This window comes from Cebus imitator, unplaced genomic scaffold, assembly GCF_001604975.1.
Source record: "Cebus imitator isolate Cc_AM_T3 unplaced genomic scaffold, Cebus_imitator-1.0 Scaffold129, whole genome shotgun sequence".
Taxonomy (NCBI): domain Eukaryota; kingdom Metazoa; phylum Chordata; class Mammalia; order Primates; family Cebidae; genus Cebus; species Cebus imitator.
This window is the reverse complement of record NW_016107444.1, coordinates 2,927,975-2,954,583: the sequence shown is the minus strand read 5'-3', so window position 1 is coordinate 2,954,583 and position 26,609 is coordinate 2,927,975. Positions and strand designations below refer to the sequence as shown.

Sequence of the window (26,609 nt, the reverse complement as noted above, 5' to 3'; positions counted from 1 at the left end):
CTCCTTGCTCTTCTGGTGCAGCCACACCAGATCTGCCTGGTCACTCCTTCCTGCCACTGCACAGCTCATTCCCTTCCCTCCTCTGATAATCTGACTATATGTTCCCTTTTCACAGAGGCACTCCCCATCACCTGACCATGTTTCAATTTTCCTCATAACACTTATCACCTCCTGACATGTAATGTGTTTGCCTACTGTTGCTCTCCTCCCACTGGAGTATGAACTGCAGGAATAGACTGGCAGATAAGATACAGGATGCTCAGTTAAACTTGAATTTCACATACACAACGAATAATTTTTTAGTATGAGGATGTCCCAGATGTTGCATGGGATGTCTTAGCGCTAAAAAATTGTTTACTGTTTATCTGAAATTCAAACTTTACTGGGTGTCCTACATTTTTATTTGCTAAATCTGGCTACGCTATACAGGAAGACAAGGACCCTGGTTATTTTGTTCACGGCTGTATCCCCCGCGCTAGAACAGCTCCTGACACGTAGTAAGTAAGCTCTCAATAAATAATTATTAATTGAATGAATGTGTTCATTAATGTGAAGCGCGCCTAAACTTTTAATAAACAGCCGGTGTGTGAGTCAGAGAGGCGGAGCCTCAGGCTTGGTTAGTACAGTTCACACCTGGGGGCCTGGGCGGCCGATGAACTTTCGAAGTAGGTCGAGCAGCTGGGCGCTTTGCCTGCCCCGCCCGCGTTCCGCTGGATGCAGGACTCCACCCGGCTCAGGTGAGCAGCAGGTCCCGGTGGCCCCCCCTGGGGTGGGGGGTGGAGCCACCCTAACCCGCAGGTGCGACCTAACCCTCTCCAGGGAAAGGTCCCTTTAATGCCCAACGTCTCTGCCCCGACTTGCGCCCCGGCGTGACGTCACCCCAGCGAGTGACCAATGAGGGCGCAGCTTACTGGCAGGCGGTGCCGGCGGCCGCTGCCAAAAGGGGAAGTGATCTGGGGCAGGAGAGATGGCCCGGGTCTGGAGCCCGCGGCCGCCGCCGCCTCCGCCACCGCCACCAAAAACAACTTGTCGGGAGCAGCCGCGACCGCGGCCGGAGCCGGAGCAGGGGCCGGAGTCGCGGCTGGAGTGGTGTCTGCGCGTGTGAGTGGCTGAGAGTTGCCCCTGCAGAAGACCTCAAACTCCGGGCGGGAGCGCTTGCGGTCGCCCGCGGCACCGCGTCCCCAGGCCCAGACAGCGGGGCGCGAGTCCCGCAGGGGCGGGACTGGCTTCTCTCAAGCCGAGCCCTTCTAGCCGGGCTCCGGATCTTCCACGGCCTCGGGCCCCCTTCATTTTCAGGACAGAGGCCGGAGAACGGTGGTCATCACACACCCCAGCCGGCTTCCTGACCCGGGCATTTTCTGTGCGGCCAAGCAGTGTTGGGGTTGTAGCTGCAGGGAGCCCCCTCCTGCCACCACCTCTCCAGCCAGGAAGAAACTGACGCGTTCCCATGTTCTTGTTCTGCACCTCCCCACTCTTCCCATTCAGGAACAAGTTTCTCTTCACTCTGCATTGGAAATCCTGCCCCGGAGGTTTAAAACGCCTATTTTGTGTGCCCTTCCCCAACTCCTGAAGCACCCTTAGAAGTTTTGCCTACTTAATCAGCGCTGAGAATCCTTAAATTTGGACTTGGCTTTCTTCACCCTTTGGGAAATAAAGATCCCTTTCCATCCTCTTTACTAACACTCTGCGCCCAAGGCGTTATCCCTTGGGGTCGCCACCTCCTTGGCTATTTCTACCTGACTTCCCACACCCATCTGAGTTCCAGTTTCTTCTGGGCTCCAATCTCCAGTCCCTGGCGGATCTGGTCAGTTCCACCCCTAGGTGGGAGTGACCAGGGGGCTCTGGCCCAGGATTCCCAACCCTGGAAGGCAGCTCCAAGGCAGGAAGGGAATTGGGCGTCGGGTACGAACCTGGCAGCTCAGGAGTCGGGGCTCCACTCACTCCACACAAGAAGATGAAAAAGCGCAAAGAGCTCAATGCATTGATTGGTTTGGCTGGGGACAGCCGGAGAAAGAAGCCCAAGAAAGGGCCAAGCAGTCACCGCCTGCTTCGCACTGAGCCTCCTGACTCAGACTCTGAGTCAAGCTCCGAGGAGGAAGAGGAATTCGGTGTGGTTGGAAATCGCTCTCGCTTTGCCAAGTGAGTAGTGGTGAAAGGTGGAATGGGGAGAAGGCATCTCTTTGCACAACCAATGGGTCACATTGACAAGAAGGAGAAAGGAAGTCCTTAGAAAAAAAAAAAAAAGAGTGTAGGCTTTGGAAGTCAAAGAGGGAAAAATGGTTTTACGGAGAAGGTAAGTTCAGATCCTGAATGAAGAATAAGTTAGAGATCTGCCTTTAGGTGTAGAAAGAAAAGCTCCAAATCTGAAGTGGAAATGTGGACTTGGAGAATGTGCCGAGAGCCCAGGGAGCCCTAAAGAAGCAAAGAATGGAGACAGAGGAGCAGAGAAGCTTTGGGGACTAGACCTTTTAAAACAATGTAGAGCAAAGGAGAAGCAGGGACTTTAAGACTGCAAATTATTTCATTTTTGTACTTTCAATGAGTCTGAATATTGGTGATGGTGAAATATGGAGAGGGATATACAGTAGGAAGTATGAGCCTTGAGAGTGGATGGGGAGGCAAAAGAAGAGGCATCATTTTCCCCAGCCGTTCATAGGTGGAGAACGGCTTGATTTTCCACTAGACAAATCAAGTAGTAAGATTTGAGGACTTTGGGATTGGGGCTCAGAGTGGGGAAGGACTAAAGGGAACTTTAAAAATGCCCTTGGACCCTCGCAGAGCACACTAAAAGAAAAGAGGATTCTGGTGAGGATGTGGAAAGAAGGGTTAGGCAGAAGGTTGGGTGCTGACATTGAGTGTTTAAAATGTTTCTTATTTTGTTAAAGGAAGAGCTTGATTTCTAATGAGCTTTGTGGGCTTAGGTTGTTAAGGGCAATCCTGGGTTTGGGTTATGAAGGTATGATGAAGTGTTACCTTAATCAGAAGGTACCAGGAGTACTTACCCTGCTAAGTTAGTTTAGACCTTGAAGGTTGGTTGATGTTTTGTATGAAATCTAGCCCCTTCTGTGTTTCCTTACTTCTGAGCCAATAAGCTAGAATACACCAGGTGTCCACTTAAAGCTACAGATCCCTCTTTCATTTCTTTTACAGTAAAACTTGCTTAAAGGTTTATAAAGTTTCAATAAACTGAAACAAGGTTCCCCAGAGTGAGTGAGTGAGTATTTGAGAGAGAAAAATCAATAGGTAAATTACAGTGCAGTGATGGAATTGCAGAGAAACCTTGGTCTTTACACTTTTGTGACCTGAGCTTGTATTCAAAGACCTCCCTGCTGATAATGACAGCTGTAGTGCCCTTAGGTTCTTCCTTTTACCCACAGGAACTCCCTCTGTTTTATGTGACGTTTGAAACCTTTGTGCCCAGTAGATGGACCCTTCATAGGTCATATTATTTATTCATTTAAGTGCATTACCCTGCCTCCCCTGGTTAATTAACTGGTTATTCATTTAGAGGAGATAATTGCATGGCAAAACACGTATACTATTTCTAATAAAGCCATACTCATAATCACTTTTGTACTCATGGTTGAATTTGTCCTTTTGAGCAGGGGAGACTATTTACGATGCTGCAAGATCTGTTACCCGCTCTGTGGTTTTGTCATCCTCGCTGCCTGTGTTGTGGCCTGTGTTGGCTTGGTGTGGATGCAGGTTGCTCTCAAGGAGGATCTGGATGCCCTCAAGGAAAAATTTCGAACAAGTAAGTGATCACTCTTTTTTTTTTTTTTTTTAAGACAGGGTCTCACTCTGTCACCCAGGCTGGGATGGAGTCATGTGATCCCAGCTCACTGCAACCTCTGTCTCCTGGGTTCAAGCAATTCTTGTGCCTCAGCCTTCCAAGTAGCTAGGATTACAGGCATGAGCCACTGCACCCAGCTGTGGTCACTCTTTTCAGAGTGTAATCTTGGACTTCTCTCCAGGTTCTGGGACAGAGTCAACTGTGCTAACCTAAGAGTTTCACCCATTCTAGTGAAACAGTTATACATTACTCTCCATATTCTTACCTCTTTCTGAGCTGTCTGCTTGAACGTTGTAACACTTATTTGTTTTTAAACTCACAAACAAAAGACAGTGCTTGTGCACCAGCAGGCCAAGTAGCATCTGAAATAATGGCATTGCAGTCAATGCTTAGAGTGCAGAAGGCAAGAGACTCCTACCCTTAGGTTAGGTAACCTCTACTTATAGCTTCCATCTCCCCACGTATAAACTGGCAATGACAGCACTGGGCTATTCCTTCCACTTCACAGGGCTGTTTGAGAAAGAATGTGGGAGCATCTGTCAAACAGTTACCTCTTTAGAAAAACCAAATAGGAGCATAGGAATGGGCAATAATAAGAATAGCTAACATTTATGTAAGGCCTACTGTTTGCCAAGTTTCAAATCATTTTCTTTCCAAGATAATCCTGTGAGATGAGTATTATTTTTATTATTTTATGCTTTTAGAAGGATTAAGTAATTTGTTCAGTGATTAAGTTTGACAGAGCTGAGCTTCCTCTTGACCCTTGCTACCCAAGTTCACATTTATAACACTACTATGTGCACCACTGTTCCCAGTGGCTTTGTAAACCTACACACGTTTCTTCAAGTGCCTTCAGATCTCTTTGATATCAACTTGGTGAGTAATCTAAAAGAAGTTTCGTAGAAGAAACAGGAAGAACTGGCTTTCTGCATACTTATCAGTTTTCAAGCTTAGACCAAGGACTGATAGATTTCTCTCCTTAGCTGTGCTTATACTAGTAACATGGTCTGTTTCAAGAAAAAAACATTGACATACCATTAATGAATGTTATCATTTTAAAGTCTCAGGAAACCTTTGTGATTCTTTGAAATAAGTTACATATCTATGAAGGGCTTACAACAACCATATCTACCTTGAACACTATGCAACTGAGTGAGTTTTACAGTTAAAGGAGCTTTTCAAGTCACAGAGTTTTGTATATTCTAAATTGTAAAGTTGTATTTTACACATCCAAATTACGTTTTCGTTTCGTTTTTGTTGTTGTTGTTGTTGTCGTCGTTTTTGAGATAGGGTCTCGCTCTGTCCCCCAAGCCGGAGTGCGGTGGCATCTGGCTTATTGCAGCCTTGACCTCATGGGCTCAAGCAGTCCTCCCATGTCAGCACCCCACACTCCCACCCCCAACCCCAGTAGCTGAAACTATAGACATGCACCACACTCTGCTAATTTTTGTATGTTTGTAGAAGACAGGGTTTCACTATGTTGCCCAGGCTGGTCTCGAACTCCTAGGCTCAAGTGATCTGCCTGCCTCAGCCTCCCAAAGTGCTGGGATTACAAGTGTGAGCCACTGTGCTCCACCCAAATTACTTTTTCCAAAAGTTGTGTTTGCATAATAGCTCCGACCAGATTTAATATAATTTTTTTTTTTTTTTGTAGCAACACTGAAATTTTTGGCTCTAGGTTTCAAGGGTTAATCTTCTAAGCAAAGGAACCAGTTTCAACTTAATCACAAATACCCTAACCTTAATAGCATGAGCATACCAGGAAACTGACCACAAGGTTTTCTGAAGGTCATAAAGAAATCTGGCTCCAGAACTGGAATTTAAGTTCTTCCCATCTTAAGACTAGAAGTTTACAATATCCTCACTTTGCCATCTGAAGCTTAGAAGATTACAATATCTCAGCTTCTCTTGGCTGCCTACGGTTACTCAAGTTTTGAACCCAACCTAAGAACAGCTAATCTTTAGTGTATTAATGATGTTTCTAGAGATGTTGCTTTAAAAAAAATATATTAAAATACTAACGTTGGCTTTCTTCTGTGTTTCTGATTCTGGAGATGGAATTCAGTATGTCACAATTCTCTGCCAGAATCCTAGCCTGGATTACCAATTTTCAAAGTATGGTATAAGAAATGTACCCCATAGTTATTTTTCCTCCTTTATAGTTGTCCTCGCAGTATTGCATAGTGTCTTTAAGGCCAATTTTTTCTGTGTGTATAAGTAGTAATCATAACTTGGAAATTAGGTTCTCAGAAACAGTATTTATAAATAACCACTGAAGACACCTGTCTGTGCTGTCGTCTCTTTGTAGTTAATTGGGTCTCTTAACTACAGCCTTCTAGTTAGTTAGGCTTGTAGTTAGCTATAGGCTTGTGCTGTAGCTTGTTTTGATCACATATAGCAATTATTTATTTATATATTTCAAAACATTGCTCAATTCAGCCATTCAAAATTTAGCTGGGCATGGTGGTGCATGCCTGTAGTCCCAGCTACTCGTGAGGCTGAGGCAGGGGAATCTCTTGAACCCAGGAGGCAAAGGTTGCGGCAAGCCAAGATTGCGCAACTACACTCCAGTGTGGCGACAGGGAAAGACTCCGTCTAAAAAAAAATGAAATAAAGTAAGGCTTTTAAGAGTCAGCTGTTCCACTCTCAACTTTTAAAAAATAATATATTATTTTCCAGAAAAAAATATATGACCATTTGAATAGTTGGGCTTTTGCTCCTTACCTGTAAGCAATAGAATTATATATATTGCAAAATCTAATACAGAATACTTATAATTCTTATCAAACAACCATCAATATAATGTATATATCTGGAAGAAACAACCTTATAGCATATCAAATTCTGCATTTCTTTCTTTCTTGATATGTACAATATCTTGATATTCCTTTTTCTGACTCGTCTGCACCCATGTTTATAGGATACCTATGTAATTTATACCTTAGCTGAGCTTTTCAGGTAATTTCTTTGGGAATGCAAACAAAGTACTACCTTTTAAAAATGTAGTACTCATACATGTAATAGACCTGGCAATCAGTCAACAAATATTTATTTAACACTTGTTAATACCAATCCCTGGAAATACTATACTGTCTTCAGGAGATGTCAAGAATTATACCCTGGACTGCAGACCCTGCTTTCTACCACTGAGCCACATTCCCCTGGGACCCTGACTACATTTGTCAGCCAGCTAAATGAAGCAGATTTGAAATTGTCAGCCCAACTGTTTTGTTGGCTTTGATTTGCTCCAGTAGAAATGCCAGCACCTGCAATGTCTTCCTGACACTGCAAAGCAAGACTTCCTAAGGGAGGGTAGGGGATGGGGCCTGGAATAGTTAGTCCATAGGCTAAACCATTGTAGACTACTTTCTCAGAAGTTTGTTTTGTTTTGTTTTGTTTGTGAGAACCAATATCTTGACTAAATGGAACCAATCTTCTTAGTATTTTTTTTTTTTTTAAGATGGAGTTTTGCTCTTGTTGCCCAGGAGGAGTGCAATGGCACAATCTCAGCCCACTGCAACCTCCACCTCCCAGGTTCAAGTGACTCTCCTGCCTCAGCCTCCTGAGTAGCTGGGACTACAGGCATGTGCCACCACGCCCAGCTAATTTTTTGTATTTTTAAAAATAGAGATGGAGTTTCACCTTGTTGGCCAGGCTGGTCTCAAACTCCTGACCTCAGGTGATTCATTTGTCTCGACCTCCCGAAGTGCTGGGATTACAGGCATGAACCACCACACCCTGCCTAAATGTATTTTTTAAATTTTTATTTGTTTTTCAAGAAGACAGTGGGATTCACGAACTTGGATAAGACCACCTGCTTGTCTGGCTTTAATACCTTCTTGAGAAATCTAGAACCGTTTGATTTTATTTCAATAAATTTTCCAAAACACTTGCAAGGAAAGGACAAAGGATTGCTAAAATATCTGAAATAGAAAGCAAAGCAGATAGGCTTGGCATTTTTTTCAAAGATAAACTTGATAGTTAAGCTAAAAGTACTGACTGGCCCTGAAACTCTTAGTTCAGTATTCTTTTTTCCAAAACCAGATACTTCAAAAGACCTCCACAGTTATTCTAAGGAAGATTCTACTCTCAACCATCCTTTTCTGTCACTCAGCTATGAAACACTTGAGTAAATGAAAGGAAATTTGGAAGAGTGTAAATAAATTTGGACAGTATAAATAAATCAGGTACCTCCTTTTCTGGCCATACAGACAAAGTAGTGACTTGATCATTTGGCAGAGAACTTAAAAATGGTCTTGTGCTAATGAGGGCATTAGGGGATGTAGTTATCTGTGACCTCTAAAGTATACTAGGAAAAGTACTGGTCCTAGGAACAGAGGGTTCGACTTTTTGAATTCTGGCTTTGCAAAACTGGCTGTAAAACTTAGACAAGTCACTTATTCTTTTTGAGCATTCATTTTCTCATCTGTAAAATATAAAGATATATTTGTGCTACCAAAGCACTTTGGGCATTCCTCTGTCGTAACATCAGTCACACCGTATAGTAATTCTGTGACCATGCCTGGCTCCCCACTAGACTAAGACCTTCAGGGTCTTTTGTATATACTTGTGCCCATGCAGGTTTGGGCACATGGTAGGGGCTTAATAACAAGTTGTTGAATAATTAATACATAATAGTTTATTGCAAACTGAAAAGACATTGTGTAAATATAAAATATTGCTGTCAGCATTGTGTGTACTATTTGACTGGTGGTATATGTTGACATTTTTCCATTTCCTCATCTTAAAGATTAGGAAATCGAAAGAACTAAGTACATTCTTTTGGTCATTAACATACGAAATTTTAAATTATTGCTTCCTATGTTGGAAAAACATGAATTAGTAATCATAAGTTGTAGTTTGCTACACTTCCTCCCATTTATGTAATAGAAGTACCAATTCTTAAAGTATCTCTCCTAAAAAGCTCCAGATGAGATAATCATTGTGATCCCCTCTTGGCTCATACAGTCCTGAGGATCCAGAATATTTTCAGGGCTGGTCAGTTTTATATGTTTTTTAGTTAATCATTATAATCCAGGTTATTTATGTATTTGTCTATTTCCTCTTCCACTCCTACTTCCTAGTTCATGCATATAGACTGCAGAAAAGAGAGGCTTTGCCCCTTGTTCCTTTGAGGTACCTGAGTATGGCAGATGTTTGTTGGATGAGTTTTTCTTTATAACCTAATTGAAAATGTATAGGAAATTCAGGGAAATTAATTAATTTAGACTGGCTGGTAAAATGTTTTTACTGTATGAGATAGATATATTCCTGTAAACCATGTGTAAATTAAGTGCTGCATTTAAAGCACCTAGGAAACTACTGGGCAAAAGGAAATCCGTATGTGGAAGAGACATTCACACCCCCATGTTTATTACAGCATTATTCACAATAGCCAAGCTATGGAATCAACCTAGGCGTCCAAGAGCAGATGGATAAAGAAAATGTAGTATATATATGCTGTGGAATACTATTCAGCCATAAAAAAGAATGAAATCCTGTCATTCTTTGTAATATGGATGGAACTGAAAGACATTGTTAAGTGAAATGAGCTGCGAACAGAAAGCTAAACACTGCATGTTCTCACTCATATGTGGAAGATAACAAAAGTTTATTTTGCTAGCTATGGTAACTCATGCCTGTAATCCCAACAACTAAGAGGCAGAGGCGGAAGGATCATTTGAGCTCAGGGGTTTGAGACCAGCCCAGGGAAGCGTAGCAAACCACCATCTCTAAAAAAATTTAAAATAGCTGGGTGTGGTGCATGCTTGTAGTCCCAGCCATGCAAGAGGCTGAGGCAGAATGATCACTTGAGCCTGGGAGTTTGAAGCTGCAGTGAGCTGTGATCATGCCACTGCCCTCCAGCCTGGGTAACAGAGAGAGACCTCATGTCTAAACAAAATAAAAATAAATTTTTTAAAAATTTGATTTTATGGAAGTAAAAACACAAAGAGGATACTAGAGGCTGAGAAGAGTAGGGGAAGAAGGGATAGGGAGAGATTTGCTAAAGGATGCAAAATTACAGCCTGTTAGGAGGAATAAGTTCTAGTGTTATGTACCACTGTAGCATGGCTAGAGTTAATAAGAGGTAGTTGCAAATAGCTGTAAGGAGGATATCAAATATTTTTGACACAAAGAAATGATAAATGTTTGAGATGCTGGATACACTAATCACTGTGATTGCTATACATTATATGTATGGAAACATCGCTAGGTACCCTGTAAATATGTACAATTAACATATATCAGGTTTTTTTTAATGTTAAAGCACCTAGAAAACCTGTCATTATAATGAAATCCTTTGGCAAGCATTTTTGAAAAATGAATAAATATATCTCTCTTAATTCTGAATTTTCAATAGTGAGCTTGCTTAAAATAAGGATACCACCAACACTGCTCATTTTGTGGGGGATTTTAATTGTTAAATGTGTTTCGGTTTTTTATTTGTTGAGGGGTTTTGCGTTTAATAGTATAACATTAACTCCATTTCATGCCCTACAGTTATTTCACAGAACAATCATTTGAACCCTGCTGTGTACCTGGCTCTGTGCTGGCTGCTGGAAATACATACCCAAGTTAGATCTAGTCTTTGTCCTCAAGCATCTCCGCATTTGATAGAGGAGATAGATGAGTAAAGTTACAGCAGATGAGTAGAGTTACAGCACCATGTGTTAAGTGCATGGTAGAATTTGGAGTAGTAAAGAGGTGCAGTGGTCTAAGGGTCCTGGCTGTTGGCACTGAATCTTAAAAGGAATTAACTAGGCCAAAGTGGTAGAAATAAAGAAGAGACAAGCCAAGGGCATCTAGGCAGAAACCATAGCGGTGCAAGGGTCATGAGGCTTAAAAGGTTAGTGTGTCAGGAAGATCAGCTTGGCCACAAGTAGGTTGAAGAGGTAGGTGAAGTGTAGGGAATGTAATTGGAAGTTAAGCAAAGGCCAAATATTTATTCAGGTGATAAATATTTATTAAGTACTTAAAATGTGTCAGGAGTATTCTAAGTGCTGACTGTGTGGAAGTGAACAAAACAGTCATGGAGCTTACGTTTTTAGGAGGTTATTTTATATGGGTCTTTTATGCCAGTTTTTCGTTTTAAGGAAGCATATAATAACTAACCAGGCAGTCTGTGGCTTAAAAAAAAAAAAAAAAAAAAAAGATGTAGGTTTTATTCTGGAGGACCAGCCATTATTAATATTTTATTTTCTATGAAAAGGAAAAATGCTCTTTAAAGAAAGAAGAGAAAGGATTCTTTCAGGCCTCTACCTTTTGGCTGGCAAATCCCTAAACCATTCAGGAGCTGTTGTTTCCCAAAAGAAAGGCCAAATATCACACTATACTTCACCCAGCATATTCTTTTATCTTCGATTTCATTTTGAGTTTTGGGGTGGTTTAAGACTTAAGAAAATACTGTTTACTATTTATGAAAAAGATTAAAAATCTTAGTTCTCATAACAGCGTTTGAAAGATGGTAAGACTGCCCCCTTAAGCATTTAGATATATAACTTATAATCTCACCTTGAGCATTAATGGAGTAAGGTTTATAAATCTTAATTGACTAATTTAAAATCTTCTTAATTGAGTTGGTCAGGACCTAGGATTTCTCATTTATTATATGCCTGACCAGCTGTGTTAAATGCTTTACAGCCATTTTCTCACTTAATATTAACAATCTTGTGAAGTATATTTTTTTAGTTTAGTTTATGTATATATTTTTTGTTATACTTTAAGTTCTGGGGTACATGTGCAGATCTTGCAGGATTGTTACATAGGTATACACATGCCATGGTCGTTTGCTGCCTCCGTCCCCCTGTCACTTACATTAGGTATTTCTCCCAGTGTTATCCCTCCCCAATCTCCTCACTCCCTGCTATCTCTCCTCTAACCCCCCACCCTCCTATAGACCCTAGTGTGTGATGTTCCCCTCTCTGTGTCCATGTGTTCTCATTGTTAACACTCACCTGTGAGTGAGAACATGTGGTGTTTGGTTTTCTGTTCTTGTGTCAGTTTACTGAGAATGATGGTTTCCAGATTCATCTGTGTGCCTGCAAAGTACATGAATTCATCCTTTTTTATGGCTGCATAGTATTCCATGTGGTATATGTGCCACATTTTCTTTATCCAGTCTATCATTGATGGGCATTTAGGTTGGTTTCAGGTCTTTGCTATTGTAAACAGTACCATAATGAACATAACATGTACATGTGTCTTTATAATAGAATGATTTATAATCCTTTGAGTATATACCCATTAATGGGATTGCTGGGTCAAATGGTATTTCTATTTCTAGATCCTTAAGGAATCACCACACTGTCTTCCACATGGTTGAACTAATTTACACTCCCACCAACAGTGTAAAAGTGTTCCTGTTTCTCCCTGTGAACTATATTTTATCACTGTATTACAGATGAGGAAACTGAGCTCTAAGAATTTGAGTAATTTGCTCAAGATGAGAGTTAGCAAGTCACAGAGTTGAGACTCAAAGCCAACTCTTTGTGCTCACATTCTGTCATAATTTTTAGTTGGCTAGCTTTTAAAAGTTGCAATGCCAATAGTGAAATAGCCCCAGTTAAAATGGAGCTTTAGCGTGAAAAGTACGTATTTACATAAACAAAAGAACAATGTCAGAATTAACTTTTATTAATCCATCTTTCCTACTGTTTGATCATTTTTTCATCTTAGGACCATGAGGGAACTTTATGCTATTTATGATTGGTCTTATTTTGTCTTTTCAGTGGAATCTAATCAGAAAAGCTCATTCCAAGAAATCCCTAAACTTAATGAAGAACTACTCAGCAAGCAAAAACAACTTGAGAAGATTGAATCTGGAGAGATGGGTTTGAACAAAGTCTGGATAAACATCACAGAAATGAATAAGCAGGTAGTAAAAGTTTGATTTTATTTCTGTGTAAGCTGTGAATGTTTGTTTGGTTGTTTAATGTGAATAGGATATAGGGAATTGTAGGTATAGGGAATTCACTTCAGATTGTTTTACTTATTGAAATGGGCTTTGGCGTACTGTAATCCCAACATGTTAAAGTCAGGTAAAATAGTTATGCATTTATCAAATATTTAAAATGTTAATCCTTTCGGCAAAAGAAAATAGTTCTACTAAATACAGCATTTGAGAGAGAGTTGGAAGTTTCTTGAGTTACCTTTTCCTACAGAGTTCTGTAAGTGTCAAGTAGAAAAGGAGTATCATCTAACCCCCAAGAAAAGTGGATAGCCCATTTTTATTAGCTAATTGTAAACTCATGATTAGCTAATGTGTTTACAGAATCTGGAAATCATCAACAATAGTCATTCTAAGAATAACTTAGGAACAGCTAGTGGAGTTGGTGAAATGCCTTAGTCAGTCAAATAAGCATAGGTAGAGCATACACTTTTCCAGCCCCTAAATTGACCAGAGTTCAGTAGGCATTGATTCCAGAAGTGGGACTCTGCCAGAGAAAAGGGCTTATTCTAAGGATGTTGATCAAGCATCTTATATGTATAAGGATACCATGTTTGTCACAGAATAACTATAGCCCCGTCCCTAGTTTTTCTAGTTTAGTTAGGAAATGTATCTGCATAGAAAAGTCAAGTACCAGATGAATGATACACGTGCAAAGTGCTTAAAAATAGATATTATCTTTCTTGGGGCTAAGAAGGTGTTGTCTTTTTCAGAGTAGAATCACACAGTTCAGAATCAGCCAGTAGTGAAAAGGAGCACTGTGCTAGAAGAAAGTGCTTGCAGATATATCTGAAGCAACACCTTTCAGCAATGGTCCAGGAGTGGGGCAGTTCAGCACTTAAGACCAATGATAAATAGTGTGGGGCAGTGGCTTCCAAACTTTTGCCTGGAACCCACAGTATAAAATGTTTCACATCATTACATAATAAACATATACATACCTATTTGTAACTGAAATTAATGTTTCTGAAACAGTAGCTCACCCTTAATATGTATGGTGCCTTATGCTACTTTCCATTCCGTTCTATTTAATTTTTCAGAGTTATTCATGAAATAATTGATGAGTTATAGCCCCTAGTATTTACTGTCTATCCTTTATGCTTGGACTCTCTGTAATTGGAGAAAAGCAGGTATTCACCCTTTTTTTTTGCAAAATGGATAGGAGAAATCGGCCTTGCCTACAGTCACACAGCAAATTACATCAGGTGAAAGTAGACCACACTGAAGCACTGAAAGACAGTTAGCATCTCTCCTAGGGCAAACTGGGGATTCCATATAAGTAGCCAGTCATGCAGTTTACCATTCTGAGAGGAAGGTGATACTGTTGAGCATGAAAAAGCAAAGTCAACTATCTATTTTTCATCTCATTCTTTTAAATTGACATTATAGGAAGAGTCAAAAGGGATATTGGTACATGGTGGGAGAACACACATCGATTTTCAAATCTTTGGTACCTATGTTGGTTTCTGACTTCTCTTTAACCAGGAAGCTAGACACAAAAGAATCATTTCATTCTTGGCCTGCCATTATTTTTAATTCAAGAAGCACCTGAGAAGGCAGATACAGTAAATCTCAATGTCATTGCTATGTTTTTGGAAACTGTGACTTTAAGTAAATGGCATATAATGAAACAAGTTTTATCATAGGCTAATTAATATAAACAAGAGTTAAGGCCAGGTGTGGTGGCTCGCACCTGTAATTCCAGCACTTTGGGAGCTCAAGATGGGAGGATCCCTTGATTTCAGGAGTTCCAGATCAGCATGGGCAACAAAGCAAGACCCTGTCTCTGCAAAAAATAAAGTAATTAGCTGGGCATGATGGCATACACCTTTAGTTCCAGCAACTCAGGAGTCTGAAGCAGGAGGATTGCTTGAGCCTTGGAGTTTGAAGCAGCAGTGAGCTATGATCATGTCAGTGCACTCTAGCATGGGGAACAGAGCAAGACCCTTTCTCAAACAAACAAAAAAGAATTAAATTACTAGGGCACATTTCTGGTCACCCAAAAAAAAAAAAATCACTAAACTTCTAGAAGACCAAAACACTTCTAATATTCAACATTGAAATAAATGTAAGCTATACATACATTTACAAAAGATTAATACAAGCAAGTTAAGTAATTATTTACCCTTTTTTTTTTCAGTGTAGGGTCGGATCATAAGTGACCAGAGCCTATCCTGGCAGCTTAGGGTGCAAAGCGAGAACCAACCCTGGACAGGACGCCCTCCCATCACAGGGCTTACTCATACACACGCACACACTCAGACTGGGACTATTTATACATGCCATCTAACCTAACATGTGCAGCTTTGTGACATGGGAGTACCTGGAGAAAACCCCGGCCAACATGGGGAGAACATGCAAACAGTGACCCTAGCCAAGAGTCAAATTTTTTTCTAATCAATGTTGTAACCAAATGATATTGAACAAAACATTATTCAAGGACCTGCTATAAATAGAAAGTTTACTTCAATCCTAGGCCTTTATCTATGAAACCGGGAGAGATTACACTGAAACCCTTTCCGTTTCAGCATCAATATACCTTCAAGGATGCTGGAACTGACTTATGAAGCCAGCCTGATAACAGAGAACTTCTCTGAGAGTGCGGGCCCAGAAGCATGGGTGATGGGAAAGCAGAGATTTGTGTTGTTTCCTAAGGGAGCCCAGCACTCTCTGTCTGAGTGGTTTTCTAAAATTAATGTTACACATTTCTGATGGTCTGTTCAAGTCAGAGGCATCTGTCCTAAACCAAAGTAGGTATGAAAATAAAAGTAATATTTAACCATGTTTCTATCTGTAAACATTACTGTCAGTTAAGATGCTTTTAGTGGCAGTTATTTTAGAAGCAATTCAAAGTGGCTCAAACAATAAGAAAATGTATTATATCACTTAACAAGAACTGTTCTTATCACAATGTAAGTTGAAGTTAATATAATCTGAAAAAAAAAAGCCATCAGTTTGAAAAAAGTTAAAATTTTTCTTGAAAAAGAATTAGTAGTTGAAATCTAATTTACTTTTCTGTTTTATTCATGAAACCTCTGATTTTATACTCATTCCCTCTTGACTGTTTTAGGGAGTCTCCTCCTACTTCCTTGAAGACCATTATTCAACAAACATTTACCAAGCTGCTTTCATGGAGCTAGACTTTGGCTTCTGTCTCAATCCATTCAGGCTGCCATAACAAAATATCTTAGACTACATAACTTAAAAACAACAGAGGCTGGGAAGTCCAAGATAAGGCACCAGCAGATTTGGTGTCTGGTGAAGGTTTATTACTTCATACGTGACAACTTTCTTGCTATGTTGTCCTTACATGGCAAAACAGAATAGGCAAACAGGCTCCCTCTGACCTTTTTTTTTTCTTTTATTTGAGACAGGGTCTCACTCTGTCACCCAGACTGGGATGCAGTGACACAGTCACAGCTCTCTGCAGCCTCAACCTCCTGGGCTCAAGTGATCCTCCCACCTCAGTCTACCAAGTAGCTAGGACTACAAGCATGCACCACCACGTCTGGCTAAGTTTTTTCTTTTTCTTTTTTTCTTTTTGTAGAGACAGGGTCTCACTATATTTCCCAGGCTGGTTGTGAACGCCTAGGATCAAGTGATCCTCCCACCTTAGCCTCCCAAAGTGCTGGTATTGTACATGTGAGCCACTGCCCCCAGTTCCTTCAAGGATCTTATAATCAAATGGAGGAAATAGAAAAGTAAACAATTGTAAAGCAGCCTGAGAAGCAATAAGAAATAGATCCAAATGAGTATTGTGAGGACATTTTTAAGTATGTATCTCACCTAGACTGGAGCCAAGTGAGGTTTCCCAGAGATCTTGAACTGAGTCCTGAAGGGCAAATAGGAGTTGGCTGGCTGAATTCTACAGAAAGAAGAATATTCTAGGTAAAACATTAGTGCAGTTGATCCTCATAATTTATGAATTTTCTATTTGCTAAATTTATTTGTAATCTCAAAATCTGTACTTGTGACACTATTGCAGTCATTCACCAACACACGCATAGCAGCAAGGAATTTGAGTCACCCAACATGCATATTTACAGCTGAATTTGAACAAGGTGACTTGCTGCCTTCTTGATTCAGCTCTCATACTGTAAACAGTGTCTTTTTCACAATATATGTAATGCCATATTTTTTATATTTTTCTTCTGTTTTTGGTGATTTCCATGTTCAAAAATGTCCCCCAGGCATAGTGCTGAAGTGTTATCGATTGTTCCAAAGTGCAAGGAGACTGTGATGTGCCCTATGGAAAAAATACGTGTTAGATAGGCTTCTTTCAGGCATGAGTTATGGTTCTGCTGGCTGTGCGTTCAATGCTAATCAGTCAACAATATGCATTAAATAAGATGTCTTAAACGGAAATACACTTAAAACAAGGCTATATATTGTACTGATTGGTTAAAAAAAAAGTGCGAGGAGGCCAGGTAAGGTGGCTCATACTGTAATCCCAGCACTTTGGGAGGCCGAAGCGGGCAGATCACGAGATCAGGAGTTTGAGACCAGCCTGGTCAATGTGGCAAAACCCTGTCTCTACTAAAAATACAAAAATTAGCCAGGTGTGGTCGTGGGCGCCTATAACCCTAGCTACTCTGGAGGCTGAGGCAAGAGAATCGCTTGAACCCGAGAAGCAAAGGTTGCAGTAATCCAAGATTGTGCCATTGCACCCCAGCCTGGGTGACAAGAGCAAGACTCCATCTCAAAAAAAAAAAAAAAAAATGTGAGCAAAGGGCTCACCCATCATTGAGATTGTCTGTTTTAATAACTTTTTCTTTACTATTTAAAGAACACTTAACTTCAACCCCAAAGCAAAAAAACAGCATTTCCAACTTTATAGTATAAAATTATCTATTAAGCAAATGGTCTACAGTAGCTATTTTTAATTTTTCTAATGAAAGGTCATGTAATATGCATAAAAGTCATGACTCATCTTTTGGCTAGAATGTGGATTTTTCTTAATAGGTTCTATTTAATTCAACTTTTTAGACTCTTCACATTGCAAAGTGTGACTTTTAGGTGTAAGTTTTGTAATGCCTGAGTCTGATCTGACTTTCTAGAATGCATCTGTTAGAGGCCAGAGCAATTCCAGAGAAAGTAATAGGAGAGTGCGTCGCCTCCATGTTAGTTGCTTATATAAACTTTGCTGTAGTTTGCCACAGATTTTGGCATTGTTTTACTAAAGAGAGGAATGCTAGAAGATGGAATCCAGCTTTGTAATTTATGGGTATATAGCCAAGTCCTAGGAAACAGTGTGTGATCCAGGTTTTGTAAGTGAGTAAGAAGGCCTAAGTGGTGTTTTATACCTGGAAAGTTAATGGTCGGCTCTCCAGAGCATGCTTTTTCAGTGAGGCAGCTGATACCCTAGACTTAGAGTATTTGTGGCATTGAGAAAAGTGCAGCAGCACCTCACTTGATCCTGCTGACATTGGCTTTCAGCTGCTTCTCTGGCTTTTGGGTGAAATGGCAGCTGCCAACCAGTCACACTGGCTTTTTGTGAGACCACTGCCATTCCCAATTAGCCATGTGCTCTGCCATAGCCTCAGGACCTTGGAATTTGCAGTACTTGGAAGAAGAGTTTTTACCCAAAGAACAGCTTGTTGTCCCTTTAGAGTCTAGCCGGTTGTCAGTGGAGGAAGGAGTTTGTCCCCTCTTGTGGCTGAAAGGTAACCACATAGTTGATAGGGCAATTTGGAATAACTGTAGTCTTGCCTTCAAACTGATCTTGAACCAACTGTGTACATACTTTGGGGCACCAAGGAAAACATACCTGGGGGCAGGACCCCTTTCTAGCATTTTATGATTGGGCATGTTACAGGGATCTTGGAAAGCCCAGTGAGGGCATAGAAGAAAGGGTCAGCCAAGAAAACCCATCAAACCGTTTCCAAAGTTATGTGGTGTCTTTTTCCTATGTGTATATATTTCTTTCTCATCTTTTGTCTTTTTAAAAATTTCATAGGTAATTTGTGAGTGGATTCTTACATAAGATTTAAACTATAAAATATATATAGAACTCCTATGAAAATTTTCCTTCAATTCCCATCTCTGTGTTCCCATCTCGTTCACACGCGCGCATGCGCGCACACACATACACACACACACACACACACACACACACACTCATGCTCCCATAGGTGTACAGTCAATAATGTGGGCTGCATTATTCTAGTTCTCTATTTACAAAATCATAAAGTTTTTAATATGAATTAACCTATGGGTTAAGGTCATTCAGTATGTATTGTTCTACTACTTGCTTTGTCCACTGAATATATAGTCACATTCTTAGTGATATGCATTTAAATTGCTTCTAGTATTTTGCTGTTACAAATAAGGAAGAATTATTTTTTAAAAATGTATCATGCACATGAGCTACTAATTTGTAAGACAGATTTCTAGAAATGAAATTGCCAAAATAAAGAATATAAACATTTTCAATTTTGATGGATATTCCTACAAGGTTTCTCTAATTTATACTCCCATAAACAGTGCATAAAAATGCCTGTTTCTATATGTCTTTTTCAAACTTGGATATTGTTTATATCTTTTTAAAGCCATGGGTGAAAACCTCCTTAATGTAATTGCTTCTCTTAGAAAGTTTATGGTTTGCTGAGAGTGTCTCTGTGGGCTGAGGTTTCTCACTCATCGGTTTTTAAATGAATAGAGTTAGAATGTTGATGATGAGTCTGGTTATTCTGGAGTACTTATGGAGAATTGCATGTTTTACTGCTTTTTAAATTTCACTATTAAAGAACTGTCACTTGTTTGATATTTCATCTGTACCAGTGCTAAGAGCTTGGGTTATATATCTCATTTAATTCTCATAGCCTGTGTTGGTCATCTGTTCCTTGGTTACATATTACCCCAAAACTTAGTGGCCTAAAACAACAGTCATTTATTATCTTAAAGTTTCTGTATGTCAGGAATTTGGGAGCAACTTAGCAGACTGGTTCTGGCCAAGATCTCTAAGGTTGCAATTAACATGTCAGACAGCTCTTTGTAATCTGAAGGTCTGACTGGGGCTGGAGGCTCCTCACTCACGTGGCTATTGGTAGGAGGCCTCAGTTCCTCCCAACACGGGCTTCTCCACCCTGGGGCTACTCAGGTGTCCTCACAGCACGGCAGCTACCTTCCCCAGATTGAGTAATCCAAGGGAGGCAAAGAAGAAGGGATCTTTTGTGACTTAATTTCTAAAGTTGCCAATTGTCACTTCCACTTTATTCTGTTCACTAGAAGCAAGTCACTTAAGTCAGGCTACACTCTAGGGAAAGAGAATTAGGTTTCATCTCTTGAAGGGAGGACTGTCAAAGAATTTGTAGACATATTTTGAAACCATCACGCATCCCTATGAGATAGTTATTAAATAGTTGTTATTGTTGTTATACCCAGTTACTGATGAGAAGAATAAGTTCACTACTTATCTAGCCTTATTTCCTGCCCCCTGGCCTCTGCCTTCTACTCTGCTTGGACTACCCTTCTCAATGTTCATCCCAGACACAGTGTCCATTCTCAGCCATTCATTCAATAAATGCCCATCCTTGTGCCAGGTGTATTGTGGAAAGTAAAACAGACATTGACCTTGATCACATGGAGCTTATCGTCTTGTGGAAGAGAGAAACCTCATTCAAATAACCACATAAACAAATCATTGTCACTTTGAGAAGTGCTATGAAAAGAAAGTACTCCTGAGTCTATTCATACTGTGTTCCCTATCCCCCGATGCCACCCTCACCCTTCTAACCTAGAAAGAATGCCTGCTTTGTTTTTAATATAAAATTCTAACTTCTCTGTCTAATTTGAGTCCTACTTCAGCGAATCCTGTCTCTTTCAGCTTGCACCGATATCCTCTTCTCAAAACTTTATTCAGTATGACTTTTTTTTTTGAGATGGAGCCTGTCTCTGTCACCAGGCTGGATGGCATGATCTCAGCTCACCACAACCTCTGAATCCCTGATTCAAGCAATTCTCCTGCCTCGGCCTCCTGAGTAGCTGGGATTACAGGCATAGGCCACCACATCCAGCTAATTTTTATATTTTTAGTAGAGACGAGATTTCACCGTGTTGGCCAGGATATCAATCTCCTGACCTCAATGATCCGCCCGCCTTGGCCTCCCAAAGTGCTGGGATTACAGGTGATAGCCACCACAACTGGCCTTAATTGTTTCTTTAATGTACTCTTGCCCTGTCTCTCAGTTATATTGAAAGCTCCTTGAGGTGAGAGATCTGTTTCCTTGATTCTACTGTCTTCCTCACTTTTAATACCCAGTCCCAGCAAATTGTATTGTCTCTACTTCTGCTACTACCTCTACTACCACTCAGGTCTAAACCACCATTATCTCTTGCCAAGACTACACAGATCGGCTTCTTACTGGTCTCTCCATTTCTATTGATAGCCATAGCATTCTTCCTACAAGGTGCCTCCATTTATGTAATTATCCTGCCTACACACTCCTTCCTATCACACCTCAAGCAAAACCCATGTCCTTGCTCTGGCTTACAGAGTCCTGCCTGTTCTGGCCCTTTACTGCATATCTGGCCTCATTGCCTGCTTCTCTGTCTCTCTGTCTCTCTCACATACACACACACATTATGAGATCCTGCCACCTGAACTTCTATTCTCTAAATATGTCAAGCTCTTTCCTGTACTGGGGCTTTTGGTCTAGCAGTTCCCTCTTCCCTGAAATATGCTTCATCCAATCTTCATATGATAAATTGTTTCTTATTATTTAAATCTCTGTTTAAATTTTACCTCCTTATAGAGACCTCCTCAGACCAATCAATCTAAAAGTTGCTAACCAGCCACTCCTATCAGGTTACCTTATTTTAATTTTTTTCTAGTGCTTCCCACTATCTGATATTTTTCCTGTATAAAAGTGTCTGCCTCCTTGTACTAAAATGTAAACACCACAGGATACCTGACATCTGTGTTGTTCACCACTGGTGTATAACAGGGTCTAATAGTATTTGTTATATTAGTGAATGGCTGAAAATTTGTCTTAAGCCTCCTAAAAGAAAAGAGGGAATAGAGAACCTGAGTTCCCAGGCTCCTTACCAGACTCCCTCATCTCAGACCAAGCTACTACTACTCTCTCAGGGAGCTTTGTTTAAATTAAATTCTTTGCATAGCCGGACAAGGTGGCTTACGCCTGTAATCCCAGTACTTTAGGAGACCAAGGCAGGCAGATCGCTTGAGGCCAGGAGTTCGAGACCAGCCTGGCCAACATGGCAAAACCCCCATCTCTACTGAAAAATACAAAAATTAGCTGGGCATAGTGGCACATGCCCGTAATCCCAGCTACTCAGGAGGCTGAAGCACAAGAATCACTTGAACCCAGGAGGCAGAGGCTGCAGTGAGCCAAGATTGCCCCACTGCACTCCAGCCTGGGCAGCAGAGCGAGACTGTCTCCAAAAAAAAAGAAAAGAGAAGAAAAAATTATTAGCATAGTACTTATTACAATCCGGATTCTTTTCTCTGTTTTTCTGTCACCTTTTACTAAGATTTACAGTCCATGAGAACAAAGCTTCATGGTCTTGTTTGCCTCTCTGCTGTCTCCACAATGACTGCAGCAGTGTCTGGCACAGAGAAGATGCCATACATTTGCTAAAGGAATGAGTAGGGAATCAGATTCTGTTGGTTCTGTTTTGTCTTTCATCCCCCAGTGCCTACCACTGTGCTTGGCCCATAACAAGTGCCCAGAAACTGGTGGGTACCCTACGAGGCCACTCTGAATATAATTGTTATTGGCAGATCTGTGTTCTTATCCTAGAATTTGGAATAGGAAAGCAGTTTAGAAATAAGAACCTTTCAAGAGTGTTTTGAGCCAAACTGCAAAGCTTTTAGAATATTGTCTCTGCAACCTGAAACTGAGTATTACACAGGTTCCCTCAGTTCCCATTCAAGAGTGAAGTCTAGATATTTAGAATTCTATGCCTAAATAGCAGATGGGAAGCCTCATTTTATTTTGATTCAGTTCCTATTTTAATACATACATTGCATCAGTCAGTGAGTCAGTGGGTATTTATTGAGCCCCTTCAGGATACAAAGTAGTGCTTTGGTTGAGCTATTGAGTTTGAAATATTAATCACATTATTAAACCACAACCAAATCTCCAAGTAGTTGAAAATGCTGTTTGGGTTATCAGAGTGTAGTTCCTGTAGACTGTATTTTGTGAGATGGGCTTTTACTTTGTAATATATGTTCCACTTGGGCAAGACAAAAGTTTGGTAAATAACTGAGGTGTTATATTTTACCAAAATGAAATTTTGAAGTGATCTCTCATCATTAACTTTCTTCCTGTCCAATTGTTGAAGGAGTGTGTGACAATTGCAGCATCTTTTGAGTAATTTAAGATTTGGGGATCTTGTGCTGCCGGGACTAGGGTAAAGAATAACACCTGCCTTTACTCTTTGGCACTAGTGTTCAAATTGGGCAGGGAAAGAAGGGGATTATTGTTGCCTCCCAGATTTCAACTCTGTCCAAAGTCCTGTCTCCTTTACTCCTGTGAACTGACAGGGTCGCAAAAACACGTAAAATCCTAGACTATCTTGACATCACCAACCATAGTGTTTGTGAAGGTAACATGTAGTCTACAAGTTCTCATTTGTTTTCATTGTTTCTCTTTTTTGTTCAGATTTCTCTGTTGACTTCTGCAGTGAACCACCTCAAAGCCAATGTTAAGTCAGCTGCAGACTTGATTAGCCTGCCTGCCACTGTAGAGGGACTTCAGAAGGTAGGTGCCATGTGTGGGTACTATTTGCCATAATTCTAGCTTCTTTTAAGTTTTCATTGAAAGCCTGGCATTTGAAATCAGCTGCTCCAAGACAGCAGTAATGGAGTATATCATTGTGTCCTAAATAGTTCAGAACAATTTTGTTTTGGTCTGGTTAGTTAGGCCTTTAATTTGCAACAGGTTACGTTAGCTGTGGTTTATATGGGTTCATACCGTTTTATTTGGCTCACTGAGTCCCAGAATTACTCTGCTGGCACTCTTATGTTAGCATATATGGGTTTACTTTTCAACTTGCTTTTTCAGTTCACCATTCACAATGTTCTTCATGAAAAGACCAATTGTACATGACAGTTGCCCTAAATCTCTGTTATTTTCCATGATTAAGTTAAAAAAGATAACCTGGGGAAATACAAAAATTAAAAATTCAGGAAACAAGTGTTGGCAAGGATATTTGGCACAAAGGAAATTTTCAAACACTCCTGCTCCTGCTAGGAGTATAAATTGGTAAAACTCACTTTGGAGGTTGGGCATGGTAGCTCATGACTGTAATCACAACACGTTGGGAGGCTGAGCCAGGAGGATCACTTGAACTCAGGAATTAGAGACCAGTCTGGGCAACATAGGGAGACCTCATCTTTACAGAAAATTTTTAAGTTAGCTGGGCATGGTGGCACACACCTGTAATCCCAGCTACTCGGGAGGCTGAGGTGGGAAGATCGCTTGAGCCCGGGAGGTTGAGGTTACAGTGAGCTGTGACCAACCAGATGTACTCAGGGATCCTTAGAGCTGGATGGGGAGAGTGGATAGCGGTAGGAAGGGAGAAGAAAGTGCCTAATCGGAACATAAAGTACATCATCCCCTGGCACAGGAAATGGAAGAAGGGATTCCCCAAACGGGATATCAAATCTAGGATCTTTGAATTATAAAAACATGTGCCAAGTTTGATTAGATTATGTGCCGGGGTCTATGAGCATATGACTCCTTTCCGCAAAGGAAATTTCTAAGCCATAAGCAAAAACAAAATTTGCTATTTTATAGCCACACCATCTGTGTGTGCTCAGTCTCCATAATTTGCTTCTTGTCCAATATGGCTATCTACTTATAACTTTGGGGGAAAAAAAAAAGGGTAGGGACAACTTTGATGAGGCCAGTTTCTTGCCATTGTTCCCAGGGCCAAGTTGGGAAAAGGTAGCCTTCTGTAGCCATTAGTACAGAAGCAACTCTCACAGCCTTGCATTAGAAAAGGAAACTGGTTTATTCTTGAATTCATTCATTCAACAAACATTTGTGAAACTTCCTCCAGTATGTACCAGGCACTTTGCAGTTGATGGGAATACTAGTTTCAGAGTTCTGCTCCAGAGTTCACATGGCTCTGTCAGCTGCTTCCTTAGGGGAAAAAAAAATCCTTAAACAAGAGCTTACTATCTTCGAGCATCCTAATGGGCTCATACATCCAGCCAGTGAGGATTGGATTCACAAACAGTAGGTGTCTTTGAACGCCTGTAGCTTTTGTAACAACAGAGCTTACATAGATAGCAAACCAGCTTAGAGACTTTTACCCAGTGTGTTGCCTCTTTGCAAATCTGTGTGTTTATAATGCCAGGCACTGTGTTTATTTCAAGCGGCTCAGTTTTGAAGTGGTAAGTCATCCCAAATACCTAACTTTATTTTATCTCATGTAATTTTTGTTAACATCATCTCTTGTTCTCTTGGATTCTTGGATATTAGTGTAATAAAAATGACCTTGGTTAAAAATACTCATGTGGCACTGTAAAACTGTCAGTATGTCTTGAAAAAGCCAAAACACACTGACTAGCAGTACCCTTTTGGATGTTCCCTAAGGACAGGCCTTTTTTAAAACATGGCTTCTGAATTATATCTCCAAGTTCCCTGTCCATTTGGGCTCCTTAGGGCCAATTAAAACAAAGTAAGCCACTACTCATATCTCTATTCAATGGTTGCTGACGGGATTCTACAATAAAGGAAGAACAAACACTGCCAAATGAATTGTTCTTTCATCTCTGCAGTGTTGAGTTTCCCAAAGCCAGAAATGGTTCCCTCCCACTTTTGCTCGAAGTGTCCTTTGCTTCTAACAAGTGGCAGTCTACTGTGTTTGCTTGGCCATCTGCCTGCCCACAGCAGGGATTGACAGAGGCAGTTTGTGAGAGAGCCTTATCCCTGGGTTCCAGATTTATAAACCAACTATTTTTTCTTTAGGGAAGATTTGATTTTCCTCTAGGAAAAATCCTTTAAATTGAGAAAATTGCTTGCCAGATAGTTAGATAGATAGTCCTGTTAATTATCTCAGTATATACTACATGGAACTCAGTTTGAAGATATTTGAAATAATTAGAAACACTGATTTTCATTAGAGCAGTGTTTAATGTAAATTAAAATCACAATATACTCTTCCATTAGAATGGCTAAAGTTGAAAAGAATGAACGTACCAGTCTTGGTGAGGATATAGAGTAAGAGGAATTCTCATTCCCTGCTGGTGAGAATGTAAAATGGCATAACCATTTTAGAATACAGTTGGGCAGTTTTTCAACCAATGAAGCATCTACCATATGATCAGGCATTCACCTGCTAGGTATTATGGCGATGAGAAAGCATATAATAAAAGGGAATGAAGTCCACATAAAGACCTGAACATGAATGTTTACAGCAGCTTCATTTGTAATAGTCAAATATTGAACACAACCTAAATGTCCATGAGTGGGGGGAGAAATTGTGATAGAGCCACACAATGGAATGCCACTCTGCACCCTGCCAAGTACCCTCAACATGGGTGAATCTCAATTCTGCTGAGTAGAAGAAGCCACACTTTAAAGAGCACTAGTTTCTCACTGGTTCTACTTACATAGAATCTAGAAAATGAAGTCTGATTTATTGTGACAGACATTGGTTGAGTGGTTGCCTGGGAACGGCGAGGGAGTGATTGCAGAGGGTCCTGAGGCAACTTAGAGGTGATGAGTGTTTATTATCTTGATTGTGGTAATGGCTCCACAATTGTATATGTGTCAGAACATTCAGATTATACATTTTGAATATGTGCAGCTTATTGCATGTCATGGTTTTTAGGGGGCACCCGGATTTGAATTGGGGACGTCTTGCACGTCAGTTTTATCTTTTTTTTTTTTTTTT

The 26,609-nt window shown here is 40.5% G+C and overlaps 1 protein-coding gene across 1 annotated transcript in view; it reads left to right on the top strand.

Moving 5' to 3' along the window:
* The first annotated feature begins 902 nt into the window (after positions 1 to 902).
* EFCAB14 (EF-hand calcium binding domain 14) overlaps positions 903 to 26,609 on the top strand; it is a 43,709-nt gene continuing 18,002 nt past the window's right edge. The window contains exons 1-4 of the mRNA XM_017540703.1: positions 903 to 2,139; positions 3,606 to 3,754; positions 12,523 to 12,668; positions 23,366 to 23,480. Coding sequence (XP_017396192.1) covers positions 1,955 to 2,139; positions 3,606 to 3,754; positions 12,523 to 12,668; positions 23,366 to 23,480 — 595 coding nt within the window. The 5' untranslated portion in view covers positions 903 to 1,954. The remainder of the gene's footprint in view (positions 2,140 to 3,605; positions 3,755 to 12,522; positions 12,669 to 23,365; positions 23,481 to 26,609) is intronic.